The sequence below is a fragment of the Barbus barbus genome, assembly GCF_936440315.1.
Source record: "Barbus barbus genome assembly, chromosome: 28".
NCBI lineage: Eukaryota > Metazoa > Chordata > Actinopteri > Cypriniformes > Cyprinidae > Barbus > Barbus barbus.
Window position 1 is genome coordinate 5,366,271 of NC_136756.1, and position 18,209 is coordinate 5,384,479.

Sequence of the window (18,209 nt, forward strand, 5' to 3'; positions counted from 1 at the left end):
TAGAAATATACCCTAAAAGTAAGATGAATTCTGATAGCTTGCAATGCAAGTCAATGAGATCTTTATAACAGTATAGAAATAATATTAACAATATAAATGATTCTCGTGTTTACTCATGTTTAGAGCCGATCTGCGTGCTTTTATCACTGCTCCATTGAAAGCATACTCACATACGGCTGGCTGCTCTGTGCCTGACAAGACAGTCTGCCCAGACAATTACCAACACCTCACAACCTCCACTAAAGGAAATATATATGTAAACTCCATGTTTACGCCAGGCCACAATCCTCAAGAACTCATCTCACCCAGGTCATCATCTCTTCACCCTGCTGCCAAACACACCTGATTCAGGTCATCCGCTCAGTAGTGATGGGTGTGTGAGAGGAGACATAATTGCAGTGCTGCTGGGAGTCCTCCAGGAACAGGGATGAAAACCCCTAAAAGACATTATAGCTCCTTCTTATGATTATAGTATTAAATATTTTGAAATGAAGTGAACTGCATGATGACACTTTGCAACATCAACAGTTATCTTCTTCCCAGCCACTTTCTCTATACAATGTGTTGATGGTATGGCTTCATAATTTATGACCTTTGCAACACTGACCATTTTTGAATGGCATTAAAACAACACTTAACTAAAGTGAGCTGAATAATGACACTTTCTGAAGAAATTACATTATTCATACTTGATAAATTTTACAACATCAAGTTATTTTCCTGTTTATTAATGTGAAGCTGCTTTCTGTATTGCATGAAGCACTAGATAAATAAATGTGACACGACTCGCCAATCAATTCCCAGTGGATAAAAATCAAATCCCACCCTACATTGTTTCCTGCATCACATTATAGAAGTAAATCAGATGGCTTATTTCATGCCGTCTTACGTAAACTGAAGTGAAGGGAATATGCTACTTTGACTAAAACAGCATACATGAAAGACAAACGACCACAACTTCATAAAAAATATGTTCCTTTAATAATACACACTTAAAATATGAACTGCAGGTAGTAGTGTGAGGTGTCCTTACGTGAGAGCCACAGGAGCGGCTAACAGTGACGCTGGAATTCATGTTGGACCGAAACACGACTGCATTCATAGAACTGAAAAAGCTTAAGTTAAATGAGCAGAGGGGGCAGGTAAGAGCATTTCTGTACGTACATGTAGAAATCCAGTCTCTGTATTCTGATAAGCCACTAACTACAAATTTAAAAAATAAAGACACATTTGGCAACATAATCGGTGTTTCAAAGGGAGACAGAAAAGAAACATTACCTAGATGTGGCACATAATCCAAAATTTGTTTAATGAGCTACTGGGTTCTTCTCCATTCTCGGATGTGTCCTTTCTGTTAAAAGTGTGCCGACATGCGCAAAATTACATGAAGTTTGGGGACGAGTCAGTTTCTGGCTGCTGCGAAGACACTCCTTCCAGAAAGAGTGAGAGAAAGCAAAGGCGGGTTGGGGAACCGGTGAGGGCCGTATTCTGTCGTTGCTGCTGAAGGAAGAGGAAGAGGAGGAGGAGGAGGCTGGGAATGGAGAAGGCGCTCATCAGAGGTGCTGCTGGAGGAAGTACAGTAGCATGATCTCGTAGTGCTCTCCGGACTCGGGACAGCGGATGCTGTGCCTCTCATTGGGGTAGATCTACAGAGAACACAAATTAATCATGTGGTTGAGAGGGGGGGTATGGTAACATTTTTACTTGAAGCCTTTTGTATAAAGGGTATGAATTATAATTATTCATCATGTGTGTTGTAATATCTTGTAAATAATCATAACCAAATTTAAAATGCATAGTGTAACAATTAATTGATAAGTTATAATGCATTAACGGTGTTTAGTATTCTTCATGAGATTGTACAATGCATTATAAGGTGCATTACGAGGCATAATTAATGCATTCAAACTACTTTTATAATGTATTATACATGAACGCTTTAAGGAAAGTGTTATCAAAAAGGTTACAAGCTTATATTTTTAATTCTTAGTTTTCAAACCTGTAGCTGATATGGCTTTCCTGCACGGATGAGTTGAGACACCAGGAAGTTGGTGTGGAAAAAGTGCACGTTTTCATCAAGGAACCCATGTAAAATAAGTAATCGGTTTGGCCTTGGAGAAAAAAAAAAGCAAAAACTAGTTATCAAAGAGAAAATACTAGTAATAATGCATTCTGGGTGGAGTTATCTATATGGTTCGATTGAACTGAAGAACGTAATATACATTGATTCAAAACGGGGGAAACTTGAGAGGGTCTCTTAACCCTATAAAACCTATTATATCATATTTAATATATTGAAACTTTCTAAGGCCTCTAAATGGTTAACAATCAAAGTCTGTCTGAAGAACCTGTTGTACACAATCTACTACATGCCTTCTGTCATCTATGATGTCTAAAAACATCCATCAGGTTGAGGTTCATAAGTCTTTTTTGTAGTACAATCTTTGATTTTTATAAAACAAATAAAACAGAACTTTTATATTCTTAGTAACATTTCAAGATGAACACTGAAGCAACTTGGGTTTACTTGGTATCCATGCATTCTTAAACTCATTTAAAATTTTGAGCATCAAATATGATCATCAGGCTTTTCAATCATTATTGCACTGCATTATATGTTTTGCTACACACAAAAACTACAGAGCTTGAAACAACTAAGCATTTAAATATCTTCTTACTAAGACATTATTGGGAGATACAGAGCGACAACTGTACGCTTTACATTTTATGCATGTCTGCAAAACTGCTATAAAGATTTCATAGACTGTAAATCGATCAATTCTAATTGTGAGTTTGTAAATCTTAATTTCTGGCCATATAAATAACATCTGCACCAAACTGCATGTTGTTTCTAAATTTGGGCATCCAAATAAAACTGAGGTGCTTCATACCAAATATGAACTCCATATGCTCATATATCATACTGTAAATAATCAAATTTGATTTTATATCTTTATAAATAATAAAATTTGATTTTTTTCTGACTATTAAATTCAGGCTTCTCAGGGTTAAATATAATCCAAAGGCAAGGAGAAATTCACCAAACGAAGTTGCATGCCAAGAGCACATAATCAGGGGGAAGAACGCATTGTTTGTCCTCTGGCCTGAGACACAGTAACTCACTCGTTGGGAAGTTTGTCGACGTGCAGGGCGACGGAGCCCGCCTCATACCCCTGCTGGTTATTTTCAGGCACGTCCATGTAGCGTTCGGTGTAGCCGGTATCGTATGCCATCCACACCGTCACAGGAGCTCCTGCTATGGCCACCTGGAGCACAGAATGGCTAACTTGCTTAACACATGATGAGAAGAAAACTAAAGCTACTGATTTTAGTCTCGAAGTAAAAAAAAAAACAGTTTGTCGCTTATATCCCAAATACAGCTGCCACTTCTATTTTAGTAATTCCAATAGTATAAAAAAAAACAACCTTTGTTTGACTGGTACTACTATTTTAGCAAATCAACAAAGTTCAGCAATTCGATCTCTGGCATTTAAGACGCCACCTGCTGGTTAAAGCAGGTTTTATCAACATGCATGGGTGGGGTTGAGGGATAGTTGACAAAAACTGAAAAATTACAAAAAATATATATTTTTGAACGAATTAAGACGACGACACTGGGGCAGCTGTAGATCTCACCTTGAAGATGTTTGGCCTGTGAATGAGGCCCATGAGAGACAGGAATCCACCGTAAGACCAACCATGGATGGCAACTCGACTCATGTCTATGAACTTGTACTTCTCTGCTACATACTGAAGTCCCTCCACCTGATCTTCAATCTCCACCTGCCCCTGAGGTTGAGGAGGAAAGAATAGCAATATAAATAGAGTACCGTTCACCCCATTCACCTGGCATGCTGCATTCAATGATCTTTAACTTCAACCATGTGAAATACTCATGGAAGTTTGAATGCTTCATTTAAAAATACCAATATCAAAACCTACAAACACAGCTGTAAAAATATATTTTAAAATGTTATCGATTCCTGTGATGGCAAAGCTGAATTTTCAGTGTCACATGATCCTTCAGAAATCAGTCTGACATTATGTTTAGGATTCGTCGCTAAATATGAAGTTAAAAAATAACTATTTAAAATCGAACTCTTTTGTAACCTTCTAAATGTGCATACGGTCACTTTTGCTCAATTTAAAGCATACTTGATGGATAAAGGTAAATAAAGTCTTACTGCCCCCAAACTTGTGACAAACGGCATATATACAGTCATTGACAGCAAGCAACCACCTAGTAGTCATTCAGAACTAGCCACTACCTAACTGGTTCATAACCAACCATAAAAAAGTTCCTTTAATAATCATTTACATAATTTGTAAAATGTCATCCAATTAAGCAGTAGTCATGTGCCAGTGTTATTACACAAACTGACTTTATATCACACCTAAGTGACCTTCAATAAGCAGTGATACGAATATGAGTTGGACAGAACTGGAGGCGTCTAATTCAGTCTCTGGCTGAGAGTTACATGTGGGATCATGTGTCAGTGTGAGCCGTCACTCAGGAATCATTTTAACACCTTAACATTTCACGACAGGACATTCGGACAACTTAAATTGCAGCATGATCATATTTGCGTCTATATAAAGCATTTATGCAATCTGTTTTCGAATCACACTGGCTGACCTTTGAAAAACAGGTGATAATGTGTTAAATGTGAGCCTGTTTACAATGTCAGGTTCACACAGCGCTCACACTCAACAGATCATGTGATGCACACTGATCCTGTTCCAATCTGTGTGATTTCTACAGCAAATGTGGCACAGAAGTGCTTCTGAAGAGGCATTTAGGTGAGTCTTTAATGTTGGTGAGAGGTGGAAGAAATGCAGAATTACAACTATGATACAGAGCGGGTGGGTTTTTAGATAGGGTAGGTCTTCGCCTCAACTCAGCTGTGTAAAGATGTGCAAACACCAATCCCAGTTTATTCTCAAATATGTCAGTCAAACTGTCTATTGCTGTCTATAAGTGTTCTGTTTTTTTGCTGAGATTTGTTGCAGTGTTTACCAGACTTGTCAAGTGTCTGGTTACATAAAACTAGACTGTTAAATTCTAGTTACCATTTTGTTTTTAAGGGCCCCCTCAAACTTGAGGCCTCTTTGGCATGACCCTCTTCCGTCAATGACCACCACAGCATAACCCAGAGACGCCAACGTGTTCAGACGCAGATACTTCACACCCTTGTAAGAGTTATTCACTAACTGCACCTAAAAAACAAGAAAAATCAAAACATGTTAAAAGATGTAAAAACATGCAACCAGTAAGATACAAGCCAAAGATGCAATCAAATGAAATAATAAATTCTAAAGCTGAAATTATAGTTAATGAATTTCTTCATGTTATATTTCCAAGGGATTATTTGCCAGCCAAAAATTACTTAAGCCATTTTTGTAAAAAACAAAAAAAAAAAACAAATTGTGTTTTAATGCCATTTTGTCGCCTCTGATTTGGTGTGAACAGGCCTTAACAACAAGAACTTTCATTTTAGGTGAAACTATTGGACCTTGGACCACAAAACCAGTTATAAGTCGCAAGGGTATATTTGTAGCAATAGCCAAAAATACATTGTATGGGTCAAAATTATCCATTTTTCTTTTATGCCAAAAATCATTAGGATATTAAGTAAAGATCATGTTCCATGAATATATTTAGATTTTCAAATAGTTGTATCTCGGCCAAATATTGTCCTATTATCCTAACAAACCATACATCAATGGAAAGTGTATTTATTCAGCTTTCAGATCATGTATAAATCTCAATTTCCAAAAATTGACCCCTATGACTGCTTTTGTGGTCCAGGGTCACATATAATGGGCATTTTTCAGAAATCTACAGGGACACTTCAACCAAACTCACCTGTGGGCCGCCGTACACAAACAGGATTGTGGGATGTTTTTTGCCTGGTTTCAGGTTGTGAGGTTTGTACAGCATTCCATAGAGATGGAAACCGGAACTGGCAGGGAAGCTGAATATCTCAGGAGGGACATAATCAGCCGGGCAACCTGCATAGCACAAGCAAACATGTTATTAGCAGAGCATCTGTTATTGTTTCCCATTGCTGTGTAACATCACCCTGAGCTCACGGCCCTGCTGTTACCTGTAGCCTCCATCATGCTCGCCCAGAACTCCGGCTCTTTGTGCAGCGGGTCACTGTCAGAACCCGTCAGTTTGTAGACGTGAACACACGGAGGCGTGCTCACGTTACTGTAGTGGCTAATGAACATTTCAAAGTTCTGCAATGAAACAGGAGAAACAGATAGTCAGAGACTGCATTCAAATCACATCAATGCTGACAGCAAAGGCCTGTCATGAAACACTGCTTGGTTAAAGTTTATTCAGCCTTTTTGCCCTTGGACATTAGACTTAAAGCTCCTGCATTTGGAGGGCGTACCATAAAGTTTGGGCTAAAGAAAAAAAAACGCATTAAATTGATCGCAAATGACAGTAATGGCTGCTGAAAATGTAACTTTAGCACAGGAAGTTACATTTTGAAACAATGCAATTTAATCTAATATTTCAAAATCAACTAAATGCAGTCTTGATGAGCACAAGAAAATTCTTACAAAAACTAAAATTACTCCAAACTTTTGATTTAGTATAAATGCCACAAAGGCACAGCACACTGCCGGACTGTAACGTTTACATTTAGTTATTTAGCAGACGCTTTTATCCTTACAAATGAGGACAATGGAAGCAATCAAAATCCAACAAAAACATTTAGTTCTGTGCATGTCTTTCAATAACCACATTTATCATTAATCAATTATAGCGTTATTAATAAATTAATTATTTAATCTGTCTGTTCATGATGCGTTAACTAGTGTTTGTGCAATTCGGGAAAAATAACTAAATGATTATAATTAACAATTTTTTTTACGTTATATTACCAGGGGATTCTTGGCCAGCCAAAAATTAGCATCAGCCTTTTTTGGTAAAAAAATCATTAACAATTTTTGTGGATTTAGCGTGAACAGGCCTTAACAGTCTCTCAAACACACACACACACACCTGGCTAACAGAGCAGCTGTGAGAGAAACCCGGCTTAGTAAGTCTGACAATTTCTCCAGGAGATTCGTAGCTCACACCATACAGATGGTGCTCGAGTGGAGTATCTTTTGTGCCCTGGAAATACACCAGTTTGGTTTCTTCATTGACCCAGATCTGCAAAAGAAAATGAAGGCAAAGTGTTACCAACCATATGGGAATTTATGGGAGACATTTGTATTTTCATTTTATTGAATAAAACCTTTGAGCCGTGTCTGGCCAAGACTTCCCACTCTCCATTCGTTAAAGCCACCTCCTCCTCTATCTGGCATTTGAAATCATCTAAACAAAAAATAAAACATTATTAACAATATCACAAGGCTCCATGTTTAAGCAGAGGCCATAGATAAAAACATGACTCTGCACAATACTACAAAAATGACACTTTTTAAGGTTCAACACAACATAGCCATGTTCATACATTTAAAATAAATAGTTTTAGGCTTCATAAGTTTAAAAACAATAAAACCACTAGCTTGATGCCATTCTGAAGTATTTGAAATGATTGCAAATTTGATTTTTTATTTTTAAATGTTCATGAAGTATTGATCAGTTAAGCATTGTATGTTTCTTAAATTAAGTTGTGTCATATGAAGTTCTTAATATAGTGTTATGAATGTGTTTTCGCTCAATCTGTTCGAGCTCAAGCGTCTGACCTTCTGCTGGACTGTATTCTCTGGACCACTGCTGGCAGCCCGGCTGAAAGAGACTGGTTATTCTGTACAAATGGCAGAAGCCCGTTTGTGATTCGTTCACCCACAGGAAGGAGATCTTGTCATTAGTTGTCTGAATGAAGGGATAGAAGATATCATGGACCTGTTTGGAATAAGACAAGAAATAAATATAAAAGTCAAAATGTCCTAAAACATATTGACCTTATGTAGCCCCGCCCCTTTTTAGTGCTGCATTTCTTGTCTTCCGGTTGTATTTCCACAGTGATAGCACAAATTTATGAATAAACCGCTCGTTTTAAAATCTTACCAGTTTACTGACATTTGTTAAGACATTTGCTTTAAATATTACAATGCTCACGATAACTTTCAGTAACTCTACAATACATAAATACAGTTTACAAGCTAAATTACTCTTACGACAGCGACGCCATAGAAATATACAGAGCTGCCGCACAAACAGAAGTTCAAAGACAATATTCTAAAGATGGTAACACGCTTGTTTCGCTGGAGAATAAAGGTCAATAAAAGTATTAATTTCTTTCAATTTTACTGACCTCAAACTTTAAAAGGTAATGTAACAACTAAACGTATCAAACATGAAATTTAATTGAAGACATTCTTTCCCATCTCTATTAGCGGTATGGTTTCAATATCTTTCATACATGTGCAAAATCTGCTGGAAGTTCTGCGGTTCATCTTTTTGCTTTGGTCAGTGACTGCTATTAACTTTGCTCTGTTGTCGCCGCACTCACATTGATCCATATGTCGGTGACCTCCTCGTAGATGATGAAGGGCTGGACCCCCTCAGGCATGGCTTCCACATGCTCCTCCCACTGCGGATCATCCACGCTCACAGGTATGAAGAGCGCGGGCGGTAACAGCACTAACTGCAGCTTCTGTTGACTGCGGTCTAGCAACACCGCCCAAGCACTGGGAAGAGACAAATTTAAGTATGGAACATTGAGATACTAATAAAGTGTTTTTTAAATATTTTTAATTTTTATATTTTCCTTTTTCATTTAAAGTTTTAAAGTGCATTAGTGCTAACATTAGCATCATGCTACATAAGACACTTTAAACCACCGAGTGTTTGTAATAACTTCCTTTTGAGATCACATGTGTATACTTTGGGCGGCCGTGGTACATTATAAAAGTAGCCCAAAAAACCGCAACCCACAGCTCTGTCATTTTTCCCGGGACTGTATTTTTTAAAATAGCCCAATTGTGCGGAAAACCGCGACCCTGGCAGCACTGGTTCACTGTACCCTTGTCACGTATGAGTATACATATCTCTCGCACACTGTCTCTCTCTCTCTCGCTCTCTCTTCGCGTTCGCTTCACTTTTGTCGAGCCCGGCGCCTCATAATCACACAATCCCTGCGTCCCAATGTGCATACTATCCACCCTATCTGCCCTAAATAGTATTGAAAGTTACTAATATCACATAGAATTTAGGATGGATAGTGTGCATATTGGGACGCAGGCAATGATTATCTTCCACGCTGCGATGACGGCAAGAAGTTGGGTCAAACCTTATCGAACGATTAATTTGCGTTAAAACATATATAACGTTGACAGCCCTAATATATATATATTTGTCTACAACAAATCCCCGCGAGTAAACTGCTGCCACATTCTATTTATGACAGATTGACACAAATTTCAAATAATTTTCAACAGTCGCTTTGTCGCGTCCAGTGTAGACACGGTGTAAGCCTTCTTTTGTTTCCGCAGACATTTTCCTCCATCTGTATCTTTCTGTCATCGCTCGGCTAATGTCCATCATGTGCACTGAGGAGCGCTCTCTCCTCTGCATCATGAGTAGACACGCCCCTTACTGCTGATTGGCTACAAGTTTGTTTTGGTACTCAGCCCCGACTCATTTTCTAAAGCGTTTTTGAAAAAATAAATACCCCACCTTTAACAAAGGTAAATGTCCCCTTTAAACCTAGCTAAAGGCTATAATATGGATTTTATTTATTTTTTGAGGAGCTTAGCAGCTCCTGAACACTTGTGCTGTATGGAAACAGAACACTTTTTTTCTGTTGCACAGTATTCCTTTCATATGAACACAGAAAGATTACACAGGAAAGACCTGAGAGTGAATTTCTTAAAAGCAAATACTTGTTACTTACAATTTACCATCTTTTGTCCATCCAGCTCTTGCAATGTACTCAACCCCAGGAAAGAGCGTGGTGAATGGGAGAACAAGCTCTTTGTTTTGGGTGCTAATAATCTACAAAAAGATAAGAGATCATTATAAAGCCTTTCAACTAGGCATAAAAGAAAGAAAAAGTGAGCCCGGGCACAGGCACCTACCTTGCCGTGTTGGTCGGTCCGAATCTCTGCTATTTTCAGGCTAATTTGAGGGTTCTTACTTCCTACAAGCATCGAGACGGGATTATTAGCATAACTCCATTGACAAAATATTGCTAATATACAAAATGATGCAAAGAATGAGCTGTAATCTTAAGAATACACTTATGAATTGTGTTTCCACATGTATTTATGCCATAATTTCTGGCTTCTTTTACACTTAATGATTCTGCTAATGACTAAGAACTACTGAGGAAGTTGAGGTGAGATGGACATTATGCGCAAGTCAACAGCCTCTTTGATCGATTCAGTTAGATTTATTCAACCTAATAACTTATTAGCCATTCAAAATAATACACAGGTTCCACCAGGGATGCACTGGCCACTGGGAGCACCGGGACATTCCTGGTGGGCCGATCACTGAAGCGAGGGAGACCTCCCGCACATTAGGTGGTGTTTTTAAATTACAGCACATGGGAAACTGCAAAAAGTAAATACTCCAAAAGTGTGAAGCGGCCGTGCAAAAGTAGAGTGGGATCAGTTACCCACACAGCGCTGATGACGGTGAGCCGCGCTTCTGCCACAATGTAAGGTGATAAACAGCACAAGTTGCTTGATCCATTCAGATATGACACAGAATTGTGTTATACAGTCATGTGATACGAGAACATTAAAGGTTCTGTAGTGATGCTGACTGAAAACAGCCACAACAATGTATACTGCATGTCGAGGTCAATTGGAAAACGCCAATTACGCCATAGTAATTTAATTTGTTTTTAACACTGTACAAATAGCCTATGGTTTTTTTCCATAGTTTATCACTTTTTTATTTTAAAAACCATATGACCATGGTAATATGGTCCATGGTTTTAATTCTTGTGACCACTATCTTAGTAATACTAGTCAGTTAAAAGGTTAAACAACTAAGCAAGAACTTGTTTCTCTTTAGAAGTTCAGTTCTAATTCATTTTAATTGAAGTAAAATGTTAATTCGGTGAGAATTAACAAAAAAAGTGTTTATTCAGTAAGATCAGCCTGATTAAAAATATTAAAGCTCTTAAAGGGACAGTTCACCCAAAAATTTAAATTGTCATCATTTACTCAACATCATGTCATTCCAAACCTGTATAAATTTCTATATTTTGAGAAATTCAAGAAATTGTTGTCCATACAGTAGAAATGAAGGGTAACCAAAAATGGTGTGGTAACATTCTACAAAATATCTTGTGTGATCCACAGAAGGAAGTAAGTCATACAGGTTTGGAACGACATGAGGGAGAGGAAATGATGACAGAACTTTAGCAATAAATTTCCTGCATTCTAGCTCAAAATCAATGCTTTACCGTAAAGTGTATTTCTATGTGACAAAAATGCATTACTAAGTTTTATTTATTCATTTATTTACTCCAGTTGAAGGCCCTATAACCTAACAACTTTCACAGGGCAACTCGAGGGCCGGATGAGCTGGATTTGTCCAACCCCAGTCCAGCCCTAGCTTCCACTGTATGTTGTTTTGTTTAACCGGCGAGGCCACTGCAATATAAATGCATTATGTCTAGAACTAGTGGCTTTTGCACAAGGCAGTCTCATCACATTCAGTTCAGATGGCAAGCTCACGATTGTGCTAAAACAGTGCAGAAACACTATATTACAGTGTGGTGATTCATTTGCATATATGCATATGTTTGTGTTGTTTTAACGGTGTGTGTTTGTGATTACCGGTGCGAGGATATCTGTACACATCTGCCTTCCGCTCCTCCAAAGCTGGCGAGGGCACATGAATAATCTCTACTTCTGACTCGTCAACCTCTTCATACAGCAGCTGGAGCGTTTTGCCTCCATCTGCGTCTGCAAGCAAACAAGAACAGGATGATAAGGGTATGCAGCAGGTGGACGATGCATTTTGTGTATAAAAGGGCAAATGTACCAAAAAAAAAAATGCCAGTGGGGGCCTTCAAGTCAAAAAGACTGACAACTACTGCTTTAGGTGTCCCACAAACCTTCAGGAGCTGCTGGAGACCACCAGTATCCTGTGAAGCGATCAAACTCCTCCTGGATCACAAAGGTTGCGACACCAGCAGACTTCGGGTCTTCCTTGACGTTATTCAATCCTATCCAAGCGTAGTAGAAATATCAGATTTCAGAGAAGTCTATTCACTGTAACCTGATGTGTTTTCTATCTGCATCAATGCTCAGAGGGAGGGGTTGGAGAATGAACAATTAAAATGTAAAAAAATTCAATATTTTTTATTTGGAGAAGTTCTTGAGTAGTAGTAATAGCGATAATATTGCAAGCCATTTATAAGAATATGACTGTGAGGTATAGACATTAATCATAAAAGGCATGAATAATGTTCATATACACAAAGCTTCCAGGCATATTTCCTGTTATTTTCAGCTTTTTGTCTGTGTTGCACCCTGCCGATTTTCAGACTATAACTTTGATTTAACCCTCAGTTCCAAAGACATTATAGGGATATCTGCCAAAAATGAAAGTTTGCTGTTAACTGACTCACCCTCAGGCCATCAAAGATGCAGGTGACATTTTTCTTCAGTAGAACAGTAAAGACGATTTTTAGCTGAATCCGTGGCCCTCGGAGATAATGGTGTAAATCATGTCCAGGTTCTTGCACAGTCTGATTGTTTTGCTTCATAAGACCTCAATATATCATCAGGAGTAACGGGTACTAATTTTGCATTGTCTGCATATGTTTTTTTTTTTACTCTCAAAGTGCCGGTTGCCGCTGACTTGCATTTTATGAATCCACCAAGGAGCACAGTATCAGCTAAAAATCTTCTTTACAGTCGTACTGAAGAAAAAATGTCACCTATATCTTGGATTGTCTCAGGGTGAGTATATTAACAGAAAATTTTAATTTTTGGGTGAACTAACCTTTTAAGTTGAAAATAACCCAGAATATATCCTTAATAGTCAACACTATAACTGCTTCTCTATACTAACAGATCAACAAACCTTTATGACAGAAAGTAAGTCTTCGCTCCTCTCCAGTTTCGATATTCGCCATCCACAGGTCGTTATTATTTATGAAGGCAATGAAACTGGGATCACCAGGCGAGATCTTGGGGTCCATGCGAATCCCTGAGCACTGAGTCTTAATTTCCACAGGCTTCAATGGGGCAGCCTGCTAAACATCACATGACTTTCAGGCATGGGGACACACAGATTTCCCAGAAATATCAAACAAAGCGCAGCAGAAAAAAACAGCTAGACTCACAATGAAGCCGTTATTGCCGCCATCCCGGCAATAGAAAAGGCTGTTGCTTGCTTGGAAGAGGAAAAGGCCGCTTTGTGCGTGATAGTCGTAGGACGTGATGCCGAAGACCCCCAGTCGCTTCCTCTCACGGAGAAGCTCCTCCTCACGGGAATATACGCCATGATGCGGAGTCGCCTATAGGATGAACACAAATTAATATAATTGCATAATCCCTCATATATGTGTTTTTGCTGATGTAAATGTAACAGAGCAAAACATGAAAAATACCTGAAAGTGATCTAACATCTGTTTCCATGATAACACCAGAAGGGCTTCTTTCCGTATTTTCTTTGGGATTTCAGAGTATAATAATGAGTTTTCTCTGCTCCCATAGGGCATTCCTATTTGAGTATGAGGAAAACGACAGAAATTAGAGAAACCTACAAATTATAAAAACCTGGAACTATTTGAACAGAAACGCAGAAAAACCTGGCTCATACAAATCACTTGATATCATAATAAAGGGGAAAACGTCTCACAAAAAATTACTGAATACTGAAATCTGTTTACCATAATCGTATTATTATTATTGTAAGATAGACTACCAATTAAAAGTTTGGGATAGGTTAAAAAAAAAAATAATTGACAAAAATATGGTTATTTTGAACTTTATATTCAAAGATCCTGATAAAATGGATCACTTTCCACAAAAATATCAAACAGCACAACTGTTTTCCATATAAGAAATGTTTCTAAATCAGCATATTAGAGTGATTTCTAAAGGATCAAGTAACACACAAGCTTTGCAATCACATAAATAAATAAGACTTTTAAAAAATATTTAAACTGAAAACAGTTAGTATTTAAGATTCAGAATGTGCCATTTTTTTTTACTGTATTTTTGATCAAATAATGCAGCTTTGGCGAGTATTACTCTTAAATACATTTTAAAAAATCTTAGACTCTGTAGTGTATATGGTCATGCGGTAAGACCAGAAAGTCATGTGGTCCAACCAACACGCAAAAACATACATCAGATAATTTGACTTTATGTCAAGCCATGGTTGGTTCAGGTTGTAAAATGTCATCTGGTGCAACACTCTAAATTTCTAACAACTTGCCATGGATTTCAAAGACAGTTTTCATTTTCTTTACCATGGGCACTTTATGTCATAGAACCTTTACATTATCATTTAAAAGTGTACAGGTTTATCACCATGACTACTTTAAAAACGAAACGAGGAAATGATTCATTTGTTGACTCAAGCTCATGGTTGACTTGCGTTCACACTGAAGGGAAAATGGTACCAAGGTAGTAGAGCCGGTGCGAGTGAGGGCCAGACTCATCATGCTTCTGAACAAATTGGAAGTCATGGGGCGCCTTGTTTATGATCATTCCCGAGTACTTCCGGCTGCCGTGAATGATGTCACGCAAGCCATCCCATGAGTGCTTCTCCACAAAAAACTGGGAAGGGACGTCATCCATTTCCACAACCTCCGTGCTGTCTGAGATGTCATCTACTGCGGTCATTCTGACAGCTGCAAAACTGAACACAGGAGCGATTCATCAGCCTAACATTTGAGAGCTGTCTGATTTATAACAAATGGAATAATGTCAGGAAAACGTTCCTATACCTTTTCCAACTACCTTCAGTTTCGTCTTCAAGTTTCACCCTTTTTCCTCTATACATTAACCAGCACACAACCCTCAACAAGTTCTGGCAACCTGCAAGAAAAAGAAGAAAAATGCCAAAACATGCATTTATCCCATGATTTACTCGACTGTTACAATAACGTAATGTCTTTAAATGATCTTCGTTGGGGGCGTTTCTCAGGGGGAAAAAAATTATAATCTATTTTTTTGGTTAACCGCATGTCGTAATTTGAATTAAAACTCACTCTCACTCAATTTTGCAGCCGATTTTCAAAAAACTTAAATAATTTGGCAAATTACTTACAAACATTTTACTTACTTAGATTACTTACATTACTTGGTGTCTAAATATGGCTTACCTTCCCTTAACAATTGATGACGTGGTAAGCTGTGCAGAGGTTGTGAAAGATGTATCCGTATAAAACTACACTGGACCCACAAACTGCAAGCTAGTATTGTTGCTCATTTCACATGATAATAGATTAAATTAAAGACACATCCTGTATAACTGTAAGAGTCAGAGAGAGGGTGGAAACTGACAACAAAACTACATAAAAAAAAAAAAAAAAAGTGGAAAAATTGCTACATAAATATACACTATGGCCCCTTTCACAAAACAATATTTGATTGACACTAAATAAAAAGCTATACAATTAACATCAAAACAACATCTTTGGAAACTGAAACTCAGTGTTTCAAAGCCGTGAACGCTGCTTGACAAAATACACAATGTTTCCAACATGACTGTAAATCTCTATTCTTGGTTAGAAATACAGTGTTGCTCAGTGAAAATATAATAAACTGAGCATTTATTGCTGATTTGTTATCTTAACACTAAAGGCACATATGAGGATACGATTTGTTACAGCTAGCAGCTCTTAATTTGTATTAAAGACAATCTAATAATAGCAGGTCCCAATATTATTCTATATAAACCCAGTGCGACCGTGAACCTGCCATTTTTGCTGAACAAGTTTAGTCATCTCAGAACTGACACTGGTTGTATAAATAAAAACAAAATCTAAATTAAAACCCTTATAAGATAACTAATGAAACATTAGATATTTGATCTGTTTACCTGTATCTCACGTGACCATTGACCAACATTACAAAACTGTGATCATGCAAATGTGCTGTTGAAATATTTAAATATTAAACCTAATATTTCAGGAGTACTTCAAGGAAATATTTAACGTTTGAGGGTTTCAGCTGTCAAAAAAGTCCGGGAACCCCTGCTGCAGTTCATTTTTCAATTCAGTGGTGAAGTTTGATTCACTTTGGGAATCGCATACAGTTGGATTTGGCCATCAAATGTGACCCTGGACCACAAAACCTCTCAAGCAGCACGGGTACAATCCATTGTATGGGTCAAAATATTATTATTAAGCAAACATCATAAAATTCCTCCCATAAATAGATCAAAATGTAATTTTTGATTAGTAATATGCATTGCTAAAAACTTTAAAGGCGATTTTCTCAATAATTTGATTTTTTATTTTTTTTTGCACCCTCAGATTCCAGATTTTCAAATAGTTGCATCTCAGCCAAATACAGTCCTATCATAACAAACCATACATCAATGGAAAGCTTGTTTATTCAGCTCTCATGTGATGATTAAATCTCAATTTCCAAAAAAAAAAAAAAAATACCTTTAAGACTGGTTTTGCGGTCCAGGGTCAGAAATGTTTTCTATTCGATAGCAACAGGCCATAATTGCCATAAATATTGCACGCCGTTATGAAGACACTCACACATTCTCGTTATTAGCTCCATTTGCGCAGATAAACAGCCTTCACTACCGGCTAACACACATTTACTGAGGAATGGCGTGTTTTAACCCGATTTGTGTCTGTTATCGTCTTATGTTTTGTATGACTGGAGTCAGAATCAGCTAATGAAGGAATGACATGTTTGACCGGTTATTTGTTTTTTTGTCAGTGCTAACAGTTAGCCGAGATGCTAACGTTACTGAACCTGGATGACGGGAAGTAAAGTCAATGACAACATTACACTCATTAGCTATAATTATATTATTACTTAAGAATCATGCCTTCTACGTAGCAGATCTCGTGTAGGTTCAGCGCTTAACGTTACTAACACTAGTAATATTATTAATAATAATATCAGGTGATATGATCATGCTAGCACATTATCTCTCGGCGTTTTCCAGCTGAATCAGCCGAGCTTTATATTGTCAAACACTGAAGCGCCTTCCTCAGCTCGTCGTCGCATTATTACAGATGATAAGGAGTAAGTTATGTGCGGATGATTTCATGTCTGCTCGGCCTCTGTTGACAGGCCGCTCACAGCAAACCGCATTGTTATGAACATTATCATTTCAATTCATGACCGCGCGGCATCGTACTTACAGGTAGACCCTCAAAGAAAACTCTCATCTGTGACCTGTCGATTTCTTAAACGTATTTGCAGGTAAAAACACAGTCCGTAAGCATGAGAACGGCACAAAGCGACAGTCATGAGTGCTGAGGAAAACCAACCGAACATCATCAGCCACACCGGAAGCGCTGACGGACTCCTACTTCCGCTTTCACTCCAGATATAAAATATAGGCACTTTTAAACATACATGTGGAGTAAATCAAATTATAGCAAATTACCACATTACAGCTTTGATTATGTTATGTAATTTAAATGTATAGAATATTTACAAAAACAATAGCCTATATAAATCGTAATATATTTAAAAGTCCTATAAAACAGCACTGATTAATAATAATAATAATAATTAATCACGTCTGCCTGAAAATAATAATTAAAATCATTTAAACAAACGTTATTTTACTTTTTAATCTTTTAAATATAATAGTGTTGGACAATGATTAATCGCAATTAATCGCGTCCAAAATAAAAGTTTTTGTGTACATAATATATATTTGTGTACTTATGTATATATAAAGACACACACATACAGTATATATTTTGAAAATATTTACATGTATTTACATATCATATAATTCATATTATATATGAATATATTTTATATAAAAACATAACATATTTTTCTTAAACATGTGGTTGTACACAAAACTTTTATTTTGGATGCGATTCATTGCCCAGCACTAAAAAATAAATCTCACATTAATAAGTATAGTAGGCCTAATTCTCAAAATAATTTAATGTGACTATGATATAAATTATTAATTAAAATAATTCAGTAATTTAACTTGAAATTATTCTCATCTAAAATGGGAAATTACGTTGTATTTCTGCTGTATAATCCCAGCATAACAGAAGCTGTTGTATAGTAATGAAAAGCCTTATCAAGCATATAGCAGG

At 37.3% G+C, this 18,209-nt stretch overlaps 1 protein-coding gene across 5 annotated transcripts; it reads right to left on the minus strand.

Annotated features, from left to right (window-relative positions):
• Nucleotides 1-960: 960 nt before the first annotated feature.
• Nucleotides 961-17,440, minus strand: LOC306847862 (dipeptidyl peptidase 9-like). 5 transcript variants are annotated; one of them, XR_013782190.1, is made up of 22 exons: nt 17,283-17,440; nt 14,895-14,985; nt 14,568-14,806; nt 13,548-13,660; nt 13,281-13,454; nt 13,019-13,190; nt 12,045-12,155; nt 11,764-11,892; nt 10,048-10,109; nt 9,864-9,964; nt 8,481-8,658; nt 7,711-7,870; nt 7,257-7,336; nt 7,019-7,171; nt 6,108-6,243; nt 5,867-6,012; nt 5,071-5,217; nt 3,637-3,789; nt 3,124-3,266; nt 2,000-2,111; nt 1,279-1,646; nt 961-1,115 (listed from the first exon to the last, which is right to left on the minus strand). XR_013782190.1 is itself a non-coding variant. In XM_079382067.1 (21 exons), the coding sequence occupies exons 2-21, from the start codon at nt 14,948-14,950 to the stop codon at nt 1,554-1,556; spliced, it is 2,658 nt and encodes an 885-aa protein (XP_079238193.1). In that variant the 5' UTR covers nt 14,951-14,985; nt 17,283-17,440; the 3' UTR covers nt 961-1,553. The 5 variants fall into 5 exon arrangements, 3 of the variants coding, with proteins under 3 accessions (XP_079238193.1, XP_079238195.1, XP_079238194.1); XR_013782191.1 differs by having other exon boundaries at nt 13,019-13,187; nt 17,283-17,439; XM_079382067.1 differs by having other exon boundaries at nt 961-1,646.
• Between the last annotated feature and the right edge of the window lie 769 nt (nt 17,441-18,209).

Bases quoted from the DNA above. Each gene is read 5' to 3' on its own strand.
- LOC306847862 (XM_079382067.1), bottom strand. From the start codon at position 14,950: ATGTATAGAGGAAAAAGGGTGAAACTTGAAGACGAAACTGAAGGTAGT. The intron at 11,893-12,044 runs GTTTGTGGGACA...GTTTGCTTGCAG, and splicing joins GTCTCCAGCAGCTCCTGAAG to ACGCAGATGGAGGCAAAACG. The intron at 7,172-7,256 runs GTTTTATTCAAT...TTTCTTTTGCAG, and splicing joins TGGCCAGACACGGCTCAAAG to ATCTGGGTCAATGAAGAAAC.